General features: G+C 44.1%; 1 protein-coding gene across 3 annotated transcripts in view; it reads left to right on the top strand.

Moving 5' to 3' along the window:
• The window catches only part of PALM2AKAP2 (PALM2 and AKAP2 fusion), a 529,571-nt gene that overhangs the window by 138,440 nt on the left and 370,407 nt on the right, over positions 1–20,724 (top strand). For all 3 annotated transcript variants that reach the window (XM_055271528.2, XM_055271531.2, XM_055271532.2), the window contains exon 2: positions 9,279–9,324. In XM_055271528.2, the coding sequence (XP_055127503.1) occupies positions 9,279–9,324 (46 nt within the window). The remainder of the gene's footprint in view (positions 1–9,278; positions 9,325–20,724) is intronic.

Genomic DNA, 20,724 nt, shown 5'->3' with positions numbered 1-20,724 from the left:
TAGAAGAAGGAGGGGGAGCTGCATTCCAAGCATAGCTCATGGTATGAGAAAGCACCAAATTTGGAATGGGACGAACAGATGAAGAAGGTGTCAAGTTCTCTGGGGAGGAGTGGAGGGTACTAGACACCAAATACAGGGTAAAGCTCTGGCAAGATGCTGTGGTGACTTATCCGAGCCTAAAACAAAGGAGAACCATCCCAGAATCCTAGAAATCTCCCTTCCCCCAAATCAATGAAGGGAAGTTTCATAATGATGGACAGAGTCCCAGATGGAAATTGACTACCTGTTCTACAGAAAGGTCTTCAATTCTAACAGAGAAATCTCTGATCACAGGAAAAGCTATCTCAATTTCAATGACTTGTCCACTGACAGAAAATAGTGTAAGAAGGGCTCACTCTGGAGGAGTGAGAAGTAAGGAATTAGAGGAGGAAAGATGATAACTGAGTGGGAAGAAAGAGAATCATGAAGGACCAACAGGAGGCACCTGGGTCGCAGCCCCGGGAGCATTAATGATCCTACCTCCAGTTTTAGGGGCACAATACTTAATCCAACCCAGAAGGTGGAATGCAAAAACTTCCCTCTCCTCCCCTCCCACCCCAGAGGCATTACCCCAGCAGATAAACAACTGGCATGACCCTCCAATAGAAAGCAAGATCACCTTTGCAGCAGAAGTGGCCCTGCCAGCTGCCCTTCTTCTTTCCATGGGGACAGACACTGTTTTCCTTGGGGAGGCCCAGAGAGCTGCTGAGTCTTCATTTCCTGAAGGGTTGGGCCAGATTTGGGAGCTCATGGGTGTTATGGAACGCTTTTTCTAATTTACAAGTTCTAAAGTCTTGTTCCTGGTCACTCCCTTCTCAAAAGCGAAGGGCGCAGAGGCTCCTGTGGAAACACCTTCCCTTGTGAAGTCTGCACAGGGTCCTCACAGAGCCTCTGGAGTGGCTACCTTCCATGTGCTGGCTCCCACCGTCTTCTTCCAGGGAACTCCACAAGGCTCCTGGCTCCCAGTCAAGCAGCCGCCTTTGTGTCTGCTCTTTTTCCACCCCCACCTCCCCAAGTATGCCTTCTCCTCTAGTGGGATAAATTTAGCTCTGAATGAATGCAGAAAGAAGAACACAGTAAAGTAAACACAGACCAAACAGCATTCAAATATAGGTTTGGCACACACACACAACTGACAAAAGATCCAAGTTTTTCTGTTTCCTTCTCTTCTGCTTATCTCTGTTTCTCCCATCTCATCCTCTGACTGCTACCCTCTTTTCTGCATGTATTTAAGCTAATTAGATATGTAGATCAGAATGTGGGGCTGTTGGTCTTCAGACCCCATGAAGGAGAAATCACTGGAGTGACTGAGAAACATCAAGGAGTGAATGAGAGCCCCAGGTGGTGCTGGCATTTTCATTTACTGGCTTGATCATCTGAGAAACCCATCCAAAAACCTGAAAGCATAGTTTATCTTATGTGTTAGCACAGCCTTTTCTCCCGGTGCACTGAGTCTACAGTGGCTATAGAATGTTGCAAGGTCAGGCCGGGTGTAGTGGTTCATGCCTGTAATCTCAGCACTTTGGGAGGCCGAGGTGGGTGGATCACGAGGTCAGGAGATGGAGACCATCCTGGCTAGCACGGTGAAACCCCGTCTCTACTAAAAAGACAAAAAATTAGCTGGGTGTGGTGGCAGGCGCCTGTAGTCCCAGCTACTTGGGAGGCTGAGGCAGGAGAATGGCGTGAACCTGGGAGGCAGAGCTTGCAGTGAGCCAAGATCACACCACTGCACTCCAGTCTGGGTGACAGAGCAAGACTCCATCTCAAAAAAAAAAAAAAAAAAGAATTTGCAATGTTGCAAAGTCTTTTTTTTTTTTTTTTTTTGATATGGGGTTCTCATTCTGTCATCCAGGTTGGAGTGCAGTGGCACGATCATGATTCACTGCAGCCTCGACCTCCTGGGTTTAAATGATCCTCCTGCCTCAGCCTCCTGAGTAGGTGGGACTACAACCATATGCTGCCACACCTGGCTAATTTAAATTTTTTTTTTTTGTAGAGGTGGGGTCTCACTATGTTGCCCAGGCTGGTCTTGAACTCCTGGCCTCAAACTATCCTCCCACTTCAGCCTCCCAAAGTGCTGGGATTGTGGGCATGAGTCACTGCACCTGGCCTGCAATGCCTTCTAAACATCTTCCCACCAACCAGTCAGCATGTCCCTAAGTCCTACTTTTGAAGTATTTTATTTCACTGTAGTTCTTCACTCTCAGAGCATTTGTAGTTCTCAAAGCACTTTCTCATTCACGAACTTTAAACTTATAAGAATCTAATGGGGCTAGTTAGCTATCCCTGTTCCCAGTTTACAGATGGAAAACCTATTCCCATTTTACAAATAGAGAACCTCAGTTCAGAGCAGGCAAGTGACTTGTACAAAGTCACACAATAAGTGGCAGAGTTAGGATTAGGACCTAGGATTGATACTTTGTCTAATGTTCATTCCACTCTACCATGAGCTGCTTTGGGGAAAGGTAGTTTGTCCGGGAGGCCCTGGCTGGGAGGGTCACACATTAGTAATGAGCAATTTTTGAGACTGGCTGGCTACTTCTCAGTGAGACAGGCTCAGAGGGGTCCAGGTTTAGTCAATATATGGAGGGTGTGCAAGGGGTGGTCAGGCAGTTGAGACCTCTGTCATTCCCAAAGGTGTCAGGCAGGCACAGCATCCATAGGTGGTAGGAGCTGAAGCTAGGCTTTCCCATTTTCATTATTCATTCCCCAGCCAGCGGGGTGGACAGGATTTAGTGGGCAGGCCACCATCCCTCCACTGCCAACCCCGCAGGAAATTTCTCTCTTGTCAGCAGTGCTGACTTGCAGAATGTACACGGCATTATTGAAACATGGTTAACAATGAAAGTGTTGATGGCCACACTACCAAAAGGGATTCCAAGCTGACGGGGCACATCGTGGTCATTGTGCTAAGGTAAACTAGACTGGCCCCTAAGCTCTCTGAGAAGCCAATGACCCGACTGTGTCTACTGGCATCAGATAACCAGGCTAGGGTAGAACCTGGCCTTCCCAAAGACTTTCTAGTTTGTAGCTAATTCATAGCCAAACCTAGAATTGTTTCTAACACAGAGCACCTTCAATATGTAGGCATGTAGCTCTCTTCCTAATACTCAAAAATTAAGCTGTTTTTCCCATATTTTCCTAGGATTTAATCTATCTCCTCTTAAATTTTTTAATTCCTTCTTATTTATAATTGTTAGATTTACCCACTGTAAAATATAAGACTGTAGATGTCTAAGAATCATTAAAAACAGAGTCTAGTAAAGATGTTTCTAGATAATAAATGACATGGGGCAGAATCCTCTTGTTTAAAAGATGGAAAATGAGAAGTACTGACTAACGGGAGGAATGTTAGGAATACCAATAGCTCACCCCTTAAAAAAAAAAAAGCCTACATAAAAGGGTGGATAAAATCAAGTCATTCACTTAACTTGGTCTATGGCATTTTCCATGAAGCAATGATTGGGTTGAGTCATCAAGATTACCATTTCCAGAGCACCTCCCATGGCCAATCACAAGCCTTTTACATCTGTTATCCTTATTTATTACAACATACCTGTGAGAGGGCTGAGATTCCAACTTGTCTTCAGAGTTCCTGTCTTTTCTGTGTCATATCTACCTCCTACTTCCTAATCCCACTTTTCAAAACTTTTGTCATTAACAGGAATACTACTCTGGACCAATATCTGAATAACACAGTATTTAAACTCATCAGATATGACAACCCAGTGAGACTGGACATCACATATTTTCATTTCCATCTTAATGTAAGGAAACTGTCATTCTAATCTATTATGTGATTTGTCCATACTACCACAACAAAGTAAATGTAGAATGATCTCTAACCATTCAGCTCTAATTGATTCCCGTACACTCTCCTTATCTACCCAGTTTCCTCTAGGGACTCATGTTGATCAACTGACATGGCCAAAGCTAACCAAGAGAAAAGGAAGCCATCACAGTGAAATACTAATATTCATTTCTAGCCAGATTTCCAATTGCTCATTTTCAATCTGCTATGTAAAGACCTTAGCCACTATATACCTTAAGCAACATTCAGCCTAGTTTATTTTTCACAATGGTGCATTTTCTGACTTCTTTCTGTCTTCTTGCTCCATGGGGACTCCCTAAATGAATCTATCATTTGGATCCCATGGAGAAAAATAGCATATACTTGAAATCCAATCAACTTTCCCAAAGAGCTAACAACCACAGGAGCCAAGAGGACCACAGGCAATGTTCTCCTTCTTTTGATTCTGTGCAGCTATCACATATGTTTTAAATGACCATTTATTTTCAAAAGATCCCAGGCAAAAGAGAACTAACACAAATATAAACATTTGAGGGGATCCTGGCATTCCTTTCAAAATTACTTTTGTCCAAGGGAAGCTTCAGGTTGCTGGGAAATGTCACACTCATAGCTCTTGCTCAACAAGACTGACTTTTACTCACACAACAGGCCTTGGCAAGTCATTTCCCTTTTGGTATACAGAGCTCTTATTTTCCCCACAAGGGAACTGGCTATGATCGTTTGTGATTCTCAAAGGACTTATGTTCTAAAATAGATTCTGAAATTTTTATTAACAAAATATCTATTTTGCATATCTAGCATTCCGTATCCTTTTTGTATAATGCTTTGCAATGAAGCAACTATCATAAAAACCACTAAACTGTACAGATGGTGCTTATGCAACACAATTTAATGTCCCAGCGAGAACTAGTGATTTGTTACATACATTATGCATTATTGTGATGTATATTTCCAGATTTTAAATGTTTGGAGGGCAAACAGTCACCAATATCGTTGTGGCACTAGACTATGTTTTTTTTCTTAATACCAGGCCATGGCCTAACATCTAATATAAAATAATTATACAATATAAGCTTATCAGATAAATAGCATGGTTTGGGTTTTAAATGCCTGTGTTTGTAATGGGTTCAAAGATTTTAAAATACTAAAATTTAGAAAGTTGAAAGAAGTGCTGGAAGAGGAGAAAAGATTTTCCCTCTGCTCCTTGGCCAACCATCAGGCAGTCATTTCATGTGCCTTCCTGTTTCACCTAGGGTTCTTGGTCCCAAACAACAGAAATAGATTCTAGTTGATAGGAGCAGAAAAAGAATGAAATGAAATTGTATTAGATAGCTCACAGGAGAGATGGAAAGTCCAAAGAAGGAAGCTTGGGCAATGGGTACAACCAAAGGTGAGCTAATAGCCTGAAGGAATTCTCTAAAATGTTGAGTCTCCAAAATTCTTGGCAGGCACACACGCCTGACTGAGCCCAGATTGCCTGCCATACCATGGCTTCAGGGGGATCTGGGGAACAAGTGTCTGATACCTTCCAGCTTCTACCACAGGATGTGGCTCTGCCTCTCACTATGGCTTGTAACATGGGAATTCCCCAAAGATGGGAAGGAGTTCACAAATTGGCCAGCCAAAAAAAAAAAAAAAAAAAAAAAAAAACATGTGTATATGAACAAGTCTGTTACACTTCCTACCTGGCCAGAAGCATTTTGAATTTCCTGTCTTCTTTGGCTTTTGGTCATACCTGCTTTGATAATCCGCAACACTGAATAAACACAAGCTTTTTTTTAATTGTGGGTCTCAGGGCAGTTAAAAATCACTTAGGAAGTACACACAATTGGCCATGAGTCTTTAGTCTATTCCTAGTCAATTCAATTAGTACAAAGGTTCTAAACCCATCCCTAACTCCCACCTCACCCCGTAGAAATTTAATTCTGTACAGGTCTTCAGGAGATTCTGATGTAGATTTCTGGTTAAGAACCATGTTTTTGTCTTTCTCATCTTTCACAGTTTCTTTACAAATGAGTTCTATTTTTCTGAAGCCCCAACCCTATGCCATCCGTCTTAATCAACGACTCTTTGTTCATTTGGGAAAACCAGTCCTTCTGATGCAAATTCACTTAACCTCTCTCCTGAGACTTCAACTCAAACTTTCTTCTTGTCTTTATCCCTTTCTTCCTCGTTCCCTGCTTCGTTATTCCTTCTTCCCAAGGCTAACTGGCTAATGTGATGCTCATCTGAATGTCCTCTCGACGAATTAGAGACTTTGCCTAATATTCACCTTCCTTTTTGACTGTGTCTTTGGCCTAATTTCCCTGTTGTCTAATTTGCTTTGACCCCCAAACATCCAAGTCTTGTCTGACCTAATAACCCTTTCCACTAGACCCTGCTTCCCATAGGCTATGTTCCTGTTCTCCACCTTCATCTTTCACATCTGAAGAGCTGAAAGAAGCAGTTTGTACTCATGGTTGCTTCTCTGATCTCTCGCTCATCCCCATTTTTGTTTGTTTTATTTTCAACATTCACTTGGTAGCAGTCATTTCTCAACTCTTGTAAGTGCTTCCAAGCTCATCTTCTGGACACAAGTCACTCATGGCTTCCTGACAGCCCTCCAACGGCCTCTTCTTCATCTGCATCCCCCATGACCTTTCAGAAGCATATGACCCTGTTGAAAACCTCTTTCATTCTTTGTGGCTTTTTGTGCAAATCCCTTTGGATTTTTCCTTCTACTTCTCGGATGATGCTTTATCAGTCTTCTTTGCTGGGCTCTCTCCTCTTCTTGGTCTGTTTTCTCATCCTGGCTGTTCTCATTTCTTTAGCTGTAACTGCAAAGTAGATGACACTTGGATGTGTGTCCCCAACCCCAATTCTTGTATTCAGAGTTCAGATATTTCCAACTGATAACTTCCAAAGGGTGCCCAGGCCCTTTTCCTTCTCCATCTCCCCATTCCATCACTCCTTTAAAAAGTTTATTGCGGTTAAAAATACAAAACTTAAAATTTACCATTTCAACCACTTTTAAGCATATGGTTTGATGACAGTAAGTACAGTCACACTGTTATGCTCAATCATACCTTTTAAATATCTGTATAGCTGGGAGTAGAAGGACCATTTCTGGTTCAATTGTTTATTCCTGGGGCCTGCTTCTATCTCCATATCATTGGCCAAGCCTGGTGCTTAATGGTTAAGAGCATGGGCTCTGATGAGTGTGTTCTGAGTTTAAATCTCAGCTCTATAACTGTAGCTGAGTCGTTCAGCCTCTCTGGTCTCATTTTCCTCATCTTGATATTCTCTACAATCACTCTGCTGAAGCAATAACAGCTTTGTTCATTTGTGAGCAAATCCCCTTTAAATAACTTCTCCTGCTGGGGCTTGTGCTGGAAATGAAGAAAAAAGGATGCATTTGAAGAAAAGAATGGGCTTAGCCAGAAAGTAGAAGTTTCTGATATGTTGGAGTGGGATGTAGAATCTGGCACTGGCTTGGATTTATTAAACAATCAGCTCCACCTACACTTGTTATGAAAAAGATGGGAAAACAATCCATCAGTAAATGATTTTGGTGAGTGCTTTCATCTTTGGTCAGAGGAGTAATTGTTCATCAGTGACAGGTGAACCTCAGTGAAACCTGAAAGGGCAATTTAGTTGAAATGGAAGCATTTATTCAGGAAACAGGTGATTTGGGAAAATTTGATGTGCTTTTTTTTTTTTTTTTTTTTTTTTTTTTTTTTTTTTTTTGAGACAGAGTTTCACTCTTGTTGCCCAGGCGCAGTGGTGTGATCTCGGCTCACTGCAACCTCTGCCTCCCAGGTTCAAGTGATTCTCCTGCCTCAGCCTTCCAAGTAGCTGGGATTACAGGCACCTGCCACCATGCCTGGCTAATTCTTTGTATTTTTAGTAGAGAAGGGGTTTCACAATGTTGGCCAGGCTGATCTCGAACTCCTGACCTTAGGTGATCCACCCGCCTCGGCCTCCCAAAGTGCTGGGATTACAGGCGTGAGCCATCGCATCCGGCCCGATGTGTATATCTTTTAACATGCCTTTAAATCCTGTGGCTCTAAAGAGGCCATATTAGTTATTTCAGTGTTCATTTGATGAAGAAACGTTTGCATATGAATGTTGGAAATTCTAGCAGGTCCTGCCTCAATGTGAAGAGGCATTTTTTTTTGTCTTTGGCATTGATCTCCTTTTGGACTGGGCCTAATCCACTCCTCACATCCAGTCCAGGACCTGTCACAAAAGACTCACATTAGTACCACATGGTATCTGTTTTAGTAAAGAATAGGTGAAATATTTTAGTGAGTAGATCTTACTTTTCCTTTCAGATGCAATGAACAGAAGACCCTGAAAAGATTTCAATCCAGAATGTCACAGGATGATAAGAGCAGATGTCTGTGATGCCCTTTACAAAGCACCTTTATATACTGTCTCTCATTCGTCTCTAATGACACCTATGTGATCCTCTATTTTTTTCAGATGAGGAAACTGAGGTTCAGAGTGGTTAAGCGAGTTGCCTGAGATTTCACAGCTAACACATTGTGAAGTCTAGTCTAGCACCCAGGACTAAAAACTCTCGGCTTCTTTTAAGGCCACATATCGCCTCACCAGAAGGGTGGCCTCTCTGGAGATATACCCTACCCTCGGCCGACTTGATGTTGAGAACTTGGTCATCTTAAGCACGTGGGCCACTTGGGCAAGGCAGCCCTTCCCAAATTGTAAATGTCCCCACGTGGAGCTCAAGCGTCTGGCTTGAGCTAGAAGGTGCCCTGAACACTCGGTGGCCTCAGCCCCCACGTAACAGCACGTGCTCGGGTCCCACATTCGGTCAGACGCCCCTCTCCACTGGCATCTGCCCAGTGGAGGCGCCACTGCGCTCTGCCTCCGCCCCAGCAAGTGCATGTCCAGCGGAGCGCGCCACGCCACGCCAGCCGTGCGCCCCAGCAGCTCGCCGTGCGCCCGCGCCCGCGCCCCAGGTGCCCACTGGCTCGCGTGCCCTCCGTCTGCGCCTTGGAGACCCGCGGCGGCGATCGCTCAGAGCCGCCCTGGACCGCGGCCTTGGGTCCACCACACTCCAGGGGCGGAGCGAGGCACTGAGACGTCAGGGCGGAGAACTAGCGCCGGGCTAGCGCGCCCTCCCGGCGGCTGCCCGCGTCCCACGTCCTCGGCTGGCGCGGCCGGCAGCGGCGGCGACCCGGAGATGCAGTGAGCGGCGGCGCTGGGGCGCAGCCAGGCGGCCGGGAGGGCGGGGGCCAGAGGCTGAGCCCGGGCGAGCCCGCCGTGCGCACAGCTCTGCCCGCTGCCCCTGGAGCGGACCCCCAGCTGTCCCTCGGTGTTCTCCCGGGTTCTAGCAAAGCCCCCCGGGGTGCCCATCAGTTTCCTTGGGTGACTACAGCGTGTGTTTTTTCTTTCCTCTTTCCCCTGCCTGTGTGCCCTTCTCCAGGATGGCAGAGGCGGAATTGCACAAGGAAAGGCTGCAAGCCATAGCAGTAAGTCCACTTTCATTTTATTTTCTTGCTCTATTGTCTGGGGTGGAAGGGGGCCCCCGAGGGTTTCGGGGCAAGCGGCATGCCAGCACAGTAGCCGCAGGCCATATGTTCCGGGGGTTAAAACTCTGTCAGGGCTCAGCTAGGCTGCCTTTTCTTTTCTATGTCTGTAGATGGAAACCCCCAAGGGCGCGCTTTGGACTGGGGATTTGAATGTGGAAGATTGGCTTAAAAATAAGATGCTTGCTGCTGGGCTTTGGGGAAGGACTAAACAGAGTCTTGGGGTGGGGGGACGACTCCAGGAATATTTGACCGAATGCTCAGGCATACGTTGACTTCATAACCTGGAGAACCAAGAGAAGGGTGACCCGAACGGTGGCTGCCATCCTCTCTGCGGAAGCCGTCCTCCTGTTAAGTGGAAAACCAGGAGTCAGCGACTCAGCCAGCCACGCGGTAGAACCTCTTCCCAGAAACCGGGAATGTTAGTTTTCCCTTCTCTGTTTGATATTGACAAGGGGACTGGCGCGAGCCACCACCCTGGAGGTCTCGGGACTTCATACAACTGGGTCCTGGTTATAATATTCCATGAGAGCCTCCTTCTTATGGTGTGGAGTATCTGAAAACCTATTTTCAGCCTACAAAGGAGCAGTCAGTTTTGGCAAAGTTCGTAGGCACTTTCAGAAAAGTGTACCCGTGTGCTTCTTGGGTTTAAAAAAGAACTCTCTGAGACTGCCTAGATTTGAGCAATCTTAACACAGTGTTGCCAATGATCCACAGATGTGGTATTTTTACTGGAGCCACCACAGCTGGATTATATATTTCCTTCGAGGATGAGGGAATGATTACTGTTGCCATACGAAATAGTAACAATTAAAAAAGAAGGTCCGTTAACATATTGGCATAAAAGAATCTCCAGACATTCTTCCACCTAAATACATTTGTTTTTTTTCAGTTCGGAAGTTCTCTGGAAACACATGTAAATTTTTTGGAGAAATAGTGTGTAATGTTTTGGAAGCAAGGTATATTACAGTGTTTTCCAAAACCTTTTTGGACAGATTCTTCATTGGGAAAATGCACACAGACCCTTCTTTTTTTAGAAGCATTTGACGTGGTCTCCACGGCTCTGAGACCCTCTTTCTCAAACGCCTCAAATCTGAAATGTCTTGGAGACTTCACCGCTGAAGTGAGAGAGATGTTTGCTGGCAATATTGAAATGCCATGGTTTGCCTATTAGGTAATCTTTGAACGTGGTGCTCCAAACTCAGGAAGGTTGTTTTTTCTTGTTTGTTTCCTCCTGTGCACGTGTATTTTGATGGTTTTTGAAGTTATTTGTGGTTTCTAAAGATGGTGGCAAGGCAGCATGGCCAGTATGTCATGAACTTGATAAGAATGGTGATATTGAGTTAATGGTGCCATGTAGCTGGTGGGTGTTTTGTGTGAACTGGATAATAGGCTGCTTTAACAGTTGATGCAGTGGCTGTTCCCATTGGCCGCTGCTGAAGGCTTCCAACAGTTGTCACATTTTCTGCCTTTGCACAACCAGCTTTACTGGATGCCTGAGGAACAGCTGAACTCCATGAAAGGACTTGCTTTCCAAACATGGAGCCAGTAGCTGCTAACACTGGGGCTACCCTTTTCCAAGTGCAGTTGAGTAATCCCAGCAGAGGCCAAGTCGATTTTCAAGAAAGATCTAGGAAAATCTTTGGGAATTCTCTTGAGTGTATAAGAATACACATAAATACTCACTCGTGCCTCTTCAGTTATTGAAGAATTGAGTTTGTCCTGTGTGTCTGGGGAGCTGTTGATTATTCTCATGAATGTGCAGCTATACAGTCTGCCCTCCCTATCCATGGGTTCCATATCCATGCCTTCAGTCAACCTTGGATTGAAACTATTGGAAAAAATAATGGATAGCTGAGTCTGTACCAAACATGTACAGGCTTTTTCTTGTCATCATTACCTAAATAATACAGCATAATCAACTGTTTACATCGTATTTACAGTGTATTAGGTATTACAAATAATCTGAAAATGATTAATGTATGTGGGAGGATGTGAGTAGGTTATATGCAAATACCATGCTATTTTATAGGGACTTGAGCATCCTTTGATTTTGGTATCCAAGCGGGACCTGAAACCAATTCTCTGAGGATACTGAGGGATGACTGTATGATGTTGTCAGGACAGATTTGCTAATAGTGTGTGTGTGTGTGTGTGTGTGTGTGTGTGTGTGTGTGTGTGTGTGACAGAGAGAGAGAGAGAGAGCCAATTAAGAGACAGAGGGAGTTGGGTGGGGGGACTTATGGTCACATCGGTAAATGGTTTTATGCTATGCTTTGGCCTAGTGCCTACTCTCTGAATTCTGCAAACCCTGACTCTCTCACCACTTTCCTGGAGTTCTCAGGGGACCCTGAGGAGATCACAAGCCTTCCCCCAGAACCTAGCACTCCTGAAGTCTCTCTGGAGATGTGAGGGAAGAAGAGAATAGGTCCTCACATCTTCACCTACTTGGGCTTCTGTCTCAGAGGCAGAGCATCGACTGGGATTCCAGTCTGCAGGGCCTTGGGCAGTCTTTAGTCTGGGTCTCAGATCCTTTATCTGTAGAATGGGTTCATGAGTTCTACCTCCTGGGCTGGTTGTAAGGTTTAGTTAGGATGGAGGTGAAGCACCTGGCAGGTAGCTGCCATTGGATGGTGTTGAGCAGAGCCCTTAGCTTTTGTCTGTATTGCTGTCTTGTCCTGTGGGGGGTCAGAAGCAACATCTCGGAAGTGGAATGTGTATGAATGACTTTTTTTTTTTTTTTTTTTTTTTTTTTAAGACAGAGTCTCACTCTGTCACCCAGGCTGGAGTGCTGCCATGACGGCTCACTGCATCCTGAAACCATCCTCCCACCTCACCCTCCCTAGTAGCTGGGATTACAGGCATGTGTCACCATGCCCAGCTAATTTTTAAATTTTTTGTAGAGATGGGGTTTTGCCATGTTGCCCAGGCTGGTCTGGAACTCCTGGCCTCAAGTGATCCTCCCACCTCAGCCTCCCAAAGCACTGAGATTAGAGGCATGAGCCACTATACTCGATCTGAACAGCTTTTTTTTATCCCTTCCTTCAACTGACTGAAAGTCAGGGCCCTGCCCAGCATCACTTTCTCTAACTGCTTTAGACAGAGGCAGAGATATGACTTGAGGATTCATTCATCCATTTGTTCAGTAGGTATTTACAGATTGCCTCCTCTGGGAAGGTATTGGCAACATTGAAAAGTTGGTGTCCCCAAGTTTCAGCCACCTGAGGCTGAAACCTTTATTTCACCTTTTGCACATAATTTCTTGAAGGATAGATGTCTCAAGACCTAAGATGCTTGTCACATGAACATCTGTGGAATATCCCCCCATGGCCAGCAAAACTGAATTAAATACTTAGAAACTACAGTGCTTTAATGGAATCTTCCATTTGGGTCCAGGAACTAATCAATGAGGAAAGATGACTCTTATCCTAATTTCTGCCAAAAGAAGAGCAGAAATGATCTTTGACAATGATCTCTACACTCACATCCTCCTTTCTTCTGTAGGGATACTCCCCAAACTTTACATTTTGAACATGGTAAAAAAGCCTCTGAAACAGCACGAGTGAGAATGGTAATCCCAGGGACTAATAACAACAATTGCCATTTATTGAATATTGTTCATTCAGAAAGGCACGGTGTGAAATACTTTTTGTTTTTCACCTAACGTTATTTATAGTCTAATGGAAGAAATAGAAAAGCACATAAGCAGTTACTATCCAGGAATACCATGAAAATGAGCATCCAGCAGGAACATGTAAACCAATCTCAGAGTTGTGAAACAACTCCCCAAAAAGAAGACATTTGAGTAAGTCATGAAAATTGGGTAAAATAAAATATAAAATAACATCATAACCTTCCCAGTTACCAGGAGGCATTTGTTTATTCGTTATTTGATTATTATTTATTCAGGACATTTAGTGTGAGAAAGGGAAAGGCTAAAGCATGAAGAAGTTAATTCAGTAACTAAAGACACAAACTCAGAATGAACACTGAAATGCTTTTCAGCATGTATTATCTCATTGAATCCTAATAAGAAGCTTATGAGGTAGGCACTACAGTATTACTCATATTTTATAGGCGAGGAGGTTCTAGAACTGGTCTAACATTAAACTGATAGTATCAAAGCCAGGATTTGAATGCTGCCCATGGCAGGCCATTGGAGCCTTTGCTTTGACTGCTGCCCTGAGCTGCCACCCAAGATGGTGGCAGCATCTCGCACTTTTCCCATGAGCACACTGTGCAGATGGTCTCAGCAGCCTGAGTGTGAGCCACAGACTGATTCCATTGCAATGGGAAAGCTTGAGACAAGCCAGGAGGCCCACCTCCTTTTGAGAGTCTTTCAAGCCTGGATTCAGTGCATAGAAACACCCAACATAAAATTTAATGGAACGAGTAACATTCCCATGGGGAAGAAGCTGTTGTATCTCAGTGGAAACTAACCTTGGGGGAGGGTGCTGTTATGTCTGCACATTGGAGAGGAAGATAGTTTTCTTTGGGCATGAGTGAAAATAACTAAATGTTATAGAAATTGTCTTGGGTGAAACTCCTAAGAGCCACGTGGACAAGACTCAGGCTACACCAGGGACCGGCATGAGTATGTTTATATATGTGCAGAAATAGGAAATGCTAATCTAACCTATGCTGTTCTTTAGGGAATTTTGTCATTTAATTAGAACCCACTCTGTGAAGTAATAAAAATGATCTTTGCATTTGTGCAGTACTTTATAATTTATGAAAACTTTGTATATGCTACCTTCTTCCTGAGGTGTGTAGGGCAAATCTTATACGCTTATACAGGTGAGTATTCAGAGCTATCCAAGCTTACACAGATAGAGGTGGAAGAGTTGTAGTAAATCCCAGCCTCTCCTGACTCCCAATTCTTGTATTAGTCCGTTTTCACCCTGCTGATAAAGACATACCCGAGACTGGGTAATTTATAAGGAAAAAGAGGTTTAATGGACTTATAGTTCCGTGTGGCTGGGGAGGCCTCACAATCATGGCAGAAGGTGAAAGGCACATCTCACATGGCAACAGACTGGAAATGAGAGCTTGTGCAGGGAAACTCCCCTTTATAAAACCATCAGATCTCATGAGACTGATTCACTATCACAAGAACAGCACAGGAAAGACATGTCTCCGTGATTCAATTACCTCCTACCATGTCCCTCCCACAACACGTGGGAATTCAAGATGAGATGTGGGTGTGGACACAGCAAAACCATATCACTTGTGTTAGTGGTACATCCAGCCTTGCAAGGGTGCTTTGATATGGGCTGAAACTGCCACTAAGATCCTGCTGGACTAAAATCTTCTGGCTGGGAGGAGAGGAGTGAGCTTGGATGTGTCTCTGGAATATGCCCTTGTTAGGATTTCACTTTCGGCCTCTTTCATTCTTGAAACTCTCACCAAGGGGCCAGCTAGTGAGTTTATGGCTTTCATCCGATTCTATTCTCAGTCCTGCATAGACCTGGGTATACGTTGTTGGCCTAGGCTGGCTGTGCCATGGGCTTACAGAGAAGTGCTCACTGGCTTTTCGTTGGATTCGCCTCTCCATGCCTTTTCTTGCCTGGGAGCATTACAGCCTTGAGTACCAGGCTTGGAGCATGGGGCCAGTGGCCAAGGAGGCCACCACCCTGCCTTTGGTCCAGGCCTTTTAGGCCCACCTGCCCAGCATGGGCAAAAGTCCTTGCAATGATTTACGTACTATCCAGTCCAGCTTCCCAAGGATCTCTCAGAGGGGCTAGAGACCCAAACCCAAGCCCTGTAGAAAGAAACACTGTAATTCATGTGGGAACCATCCCTATCCATGTTACTTGTGGACTTGTGTCATCGGTATGCAGCTGTCAGAGAACTGGAGAATTTAAGATCCTGGTCGTTCATCTGTTATCTTCTATCTCAGAGATGCAAATGACACCCTGCTTCTAAAATTCCATGCTAAGGCCTAAAAAATCATTTGCTTGGGATATCGGTGCTGAGGAAAGGTTCAACTTGTCTGAGTCTGCGGAGCTGCCCACTGGATAGGTGACACTTTGGGCCCATGCAGGGTCATTGCTGTGTCTGGGAGTGCCAAGGCAGGCCTTACACAGCATGCATAAGGGTCACACACCTCCCTGCTACTTATTTGTACCTCTGAGTATTTCAGTCTTCAGCTTATTGGGACAAAGAGCAGCTGCTCTGACAAACTTTAAAATGCTCTGAGAAATAGAGCAGTTATCATGAAAAAAAAAAAGTCATCATAGAAAAAGCTAAGCGAGGGGGGTTGTGGGTTATAGTTTGTCAATATTTAAAGGAAAACCAGGGCCCAGTAGCGTTGTTTCTATATTTCTTTGGGGGCTACTCAATGCTTTGGGGCCACTGCTGTTGGTCCTTTGAACTCTCCACATTTCACCACTGATCCCATTTGGGAATGTTGATGAACTTGCTTGGCAGTAAGAGTTGGTCATCCTGTGGTATGAAATTGACTGAGACAGCAGATGGACATTGATGCACAGAGACGGTGGTCCCAAGGGCTGTCAGTCTGGTGGGGTAGTTACCAGCATGGATTTTGGTGTCAGGAAGGCCTGGCGCAAGTGCTGGCCTTTCCATTAGTATCTGTATGATGTCACTGTACCTTGGTTTCCTCACCTGTAAGATGGGGCTAATGATCATACCCACTTCATGGTCTTGTTGTGATGGTTCTTTTAGAGGTTTCTTGGGAAATGCTCAGAGAAAGCATGCATTAAGCACTCACAAAGTTTCCTATTTATAATAAGCAAATCAACAAATCAAAACTCATGCATCTATAAACAGGAAGTGAACACAAAGAGTGAAAGGAGAATTCTATTAGCCACAACATTTTTGCCAAACTAGGAAATTAGATAAATACTAGGAAATCAGATAAATGTTGTAACTCCTGAGTTTTCAATGCATGAAGATAGTATTAATAATAATAAAATGGATTATTTGTAGTGAGCAGGAGTAGTAAACTCAACAGGCCAGGGGGCCAGCATGCAATGTAAATGAGGGACACAGATTGAGTTGAAAGTATTGGTCCCTAGAGAGCAGATGCCACCTCTCAGTGAAGATGCAGTTAATTTATGCCTTGTGAGAACGTGGGTCTTATGTTGTTACATCAACTCATTTTCAAGAGAAGCCAGAAATCTGATTTTTAAAATGTGAGATCTCCCACTTAAAAAAGAACAGTATTAACTAGTTTAAAAACTTTAAAAAGATTGGCAGTCACAACACAATTCCTTTTGATCAAGAGGCCGACATTTTGTGACCTTTAGATATAGATAGAGCTTTGAACTTTACAGTATGCTTTCTTTATGCATTGATTTATTTGGATTTCATAAGGATACTGTGAAGTAAGCCTATCGGCACCCCTGAGATATTTCATAGTGTTGTAATATCAGGTTGCATTTTCACCAGAGCTTTGTGAGTTTGGTGTCCAGATGTTTGGATCATTGGATAAATGGTGCTTATTTGTGATATCTTTTGACATTAAATGAGCCCTTGCAAATCACTGACATTATTGAAACTCAGAATACTCATATCTAGATAGGTAATTGCTCTCTAACTCAACCAAAACAAATCTAAGCCACATCAAGTCAGCACCTTAATTTGGGAAATTCCTCTTATTAGAAAAGAATCTTTAAGAACCTATACTCAAGGTATGCAAATCTGAAATGCAAACCTGATATGAAGCCCAAGCCTATCTCATGTCAGCCAGGATGTTTGAGTTGATCCTGATTTATTATTAGCCTCAAGTAATGTACATTGTAGGGAGATTCTGCTGGGCTCAGGACTCATAGTAGCAGCAACTGCCATTTGGCCGATGTTTTTGTCATGTATGGTATAGAACAGTGATTCTCAAACGTTAGTGCATTAGGATCACCTGGAGGGTTCCTTAAAACACAGATTGCAAGAGCACACTCCCAGAGTGTCTAATTCTGTAGGTCTAGGGTGACGTGGCCTGAGAATTTGTATTTCTAACAAGTTCCCAACTGCAACTGCTATTCTGAGGAACACACTTTGAAAACGACTGGTGAAGTGTAGGAGATCCATAGTGAAGGAAGATTATGACCTGGGTCCTGATACGCATCACATGCCCATTGTGATATGCCCAGGAGTTTGTGTGGTATGTGTATTCTGAAGAAGTGAAATAGAATAAAAGGCCAAATTTAGTCTTGGTTAATGAGAGCCTAAACATAGCCCAGTCTGGAAGTCATGCAAGCCAGGTGCACTGGCGCACTCCCATAGTCCCAGCTACTTGGGAGGCTGAGGTGGGAAGATCGCTTAAGCCCAGGAGTTCAAGGCTGCAGTGAGCTATGATCACTGCCACTGCACTCCAGACTGGGCAAGAGTGACACCTTGTGTAGCTGTATCCTTCTCACATTAGATTGGCTAATCAAGGAGAGGTCTTTGCTTATCTCGGGAACTTGCTTTAATCTATTTAAATAAAGTAAGATATCTGTTGGTTACTTGACAACACTGGTTTGGAAGGTTTGCCCAGGATTGGCTGGGCAGGTTGAGAGAGTTTGCCTGGGATTGACTGACTGAAACTACGGGCTACAAAATTCCCTTGGGGAGGCCTTAGGGGACACCTCAGTGAGATAAGAAGTCATGCGGTGGAGAAGATATCCAGCAACACCATGATAGCCCCATTGGGAGAGGTGTGCCATATATATGATGGTGCTGTAGATGAAGACATCCCATAGCACATCAGCCCATCAAGCCTGGTGGCCCCTTCTCCAGCCTGCAGATGCGAATTCACGATGTGATTGCTTCTCACGTGGGCAACTCCAATAGGATGCTAGAAGCAGCAACTGATGTTCATTTACTTAATGATGGTTAATATTCTGTGAAGCCAGTCTGTGTATATACAAGTACGACTTGTTATTGGCATATCAAGGACAAGTTTATTCTTCCAAGGATGTCATGCAGGCTTCCCTCACTTGTCTTTGTACCATGCATTTTTTGAGCTAACCCTTCATTTTTGGAAGGATTCTGCCTCACTGGATCTCTTATATATCTTAAAACACAAAGCACAGAGGCTGCACTGTACAGGATGAGGCCTAAGAGAACGTGGAGACTGTAAGGGATGGGCCACACAGCACGGGGGAGTTTGTAGAGGAAAGGTTGCTGGTAAGTGCTCTGGGTTTGGGCGAAGACCACACAGCTGAGATCTATTTCTGACAGGAAATGCCGGCAGGAGCAGAGGGTGGTGTGGGGCAGTGCATGTTGGAGCTACAGTGCCCTTGGTTAATTATTGTCTCAGTATTTCTCATTAGTCTCTTGTTGAATTAAAATGCTCAAAAGGAGATTATTAAATACACACAGAAAGGGAGACAGACTGACAGACACAGAGACAAGACTACAGCCTCATTACATAATGCTTGAACATATATTAAAAATACTTTGGATTACTCTTTGACCCTAGTATCACTGTTTCTATAGGATCATATAAGTTTAGTTAGAAGAAAAGAATAGGGAATCTGTACCTTTCTTTTGCATAAGATCGAAGGGGAAAGAAAAGCCACATGAGGCCCAAGATAAAAGCCCCAGCTGTAGATGAAAAGGCTGTGGGCCAGACGTCGGAACACATCTTCCTGTCCATCATCTCCCTTGTGGAAGCCTATTTCATTACCCTGCAGGCTTTTAGGCTCTAGACAGCCTGTGCAATACCAAATATCTTGAAGGCATTTGTAAAACCTACTCTTACTTTTTTCCTGGAAAAAAAAAATTATACTGGTTTACTTACTATTCTAGGTGGGTGGGATTTTTCCCCCCTCTGCTAAATTATAACCAGTCATCTAAGTATTCACTTTATTTTAAAATTCAGGGCTGAAACTTAAAACCCTGAGGGTTACCAAAAAATGTTATTCTTAAGAGAAAAACATGCTTGAAAACTTAACCCCTTTGGTGGCGGGCAGGGGATTTTCTTTGTCTGTGCTTGAGTGCTAATGTCGACAACTTTGAGGCCAATAAATACCAGACGGGGCTCTAGGATTTGGGCAACTGTGATAGTGTGTGTGTCCTGCATGCGACATGAGAGAGAGAGGCCAGGATTTAAGAAAGGTGCCTCTTGGCTGGGTGGCATGAACTCAGTCAGCTGGCTTTCCCCAGGCACCTGATTGGCCTTAAACACCGAGTTTTTGTGGTATGACTTGACATACATCTTGGGCTGATATCACGTGCTGTTTCTACTGGGGTGGGAAGTGCTTTGAAAATGTCCTTGCTCCAGTGGAACTGTGAGACATATCTAAAAAGCTTAAGGCTAATATGAGTGATGCTAAAAGGAAGTCCTGCTTATCCAGGTAAGCAAAAGCATACTCTAGGATAGCAGTGCTCCCGTAAACTGCATGGCCTATTTTTCTTTTCCAGGTGGTATGCAGGCAGTCTTGTTCATGAACATTGATGTCTGAGCATGTGTGTTCAAAATTCAGTGTTGTTAATCAAATAAAACTCACCACAAAACCCAAAGGATATTTAACAATAGATGAGATAGGTTTGGCGGGGATGGGTCAGAAGACAGAGGAGGTCCTGGAGGCAGCAGTAGAAAGTACTTTCCAATCTTACTGATGGCTAGAGATAAGACACTAGTAGCCTGTTTACTCCCCATTGTTATTTACAGTGGACTGAGAATGATGTATTTCAGATCAGTATTGGATATGATGAGGGAGAATAAAGAGAAAATATTGACTGAAAAATATAGACAAGAGGAGGCAAAGTTGAAAGTAATGTAAACTGCATAATTACCTGCCTTTCTCTCTTTCCACCATCATCTCTCTTTACTTGACATGTTCCTACTTTTGCCTCTGGATGGTTCTATCTCTTATACCCTCTCAGCCTGGGTCCACAGAGAAAAGCAGGAAGCAGCTTGGCATGGCAGTGGAGGGAGCATTTTCCAGGCTTCCTCCAGCAGAAGTGGGTCCTCTCCCCTATGGGCAGATAGGGCACCCCAGGCTTCAGAAAGCAAGGGAAAGATGGTACTTCATCATGTAACTTTACTTAAGGGGACGGAGGGAAGGGCTCCCAGTTCCGGAGAGGGTCCATGTGCCAGCCACCCGGATGAATGCCTTATGTTAGGGCGGTGAGATCTCAGATGTGCACAGGTACCAGGTTGACTTGGCTGAGCTTTTGGGACTGTGGTAGCCAAGAGAGGGCAGACTCCTGAGGGGACAGAGAGCACTCAACTCCAGCTGATGGGTACTGTGTGGGAATTTGAGCCCAAGGTCTCCTGCTTTTCCAAGAGAACCTGGCAATCCAATTTTGAAGGAAGTCCGTTGATGTTTAAATGCTCACAACAATTTAAATACTGTATGGGCCAAACCAAATATAACACAGATTTTAACACGGTGT

Source organism: Symphalangus syndactylus, chromosome 3, assembly GCF_028878055.3.
Source record: "Symphalangus syndactylus isolate Jambi chromosome 3, NHGRI_mSymSyn1-v2.1_pri, whole genome shotgun sequence".
NCBI lineage: Eukaryota > Metazoa > Chordata > Mammalia > Primates > Hylobatidae > Symphalangus > Symphalangus syndactylus.
This window is presented reverse-complemented; position numbering and strand designations above follow the sequence as displayed.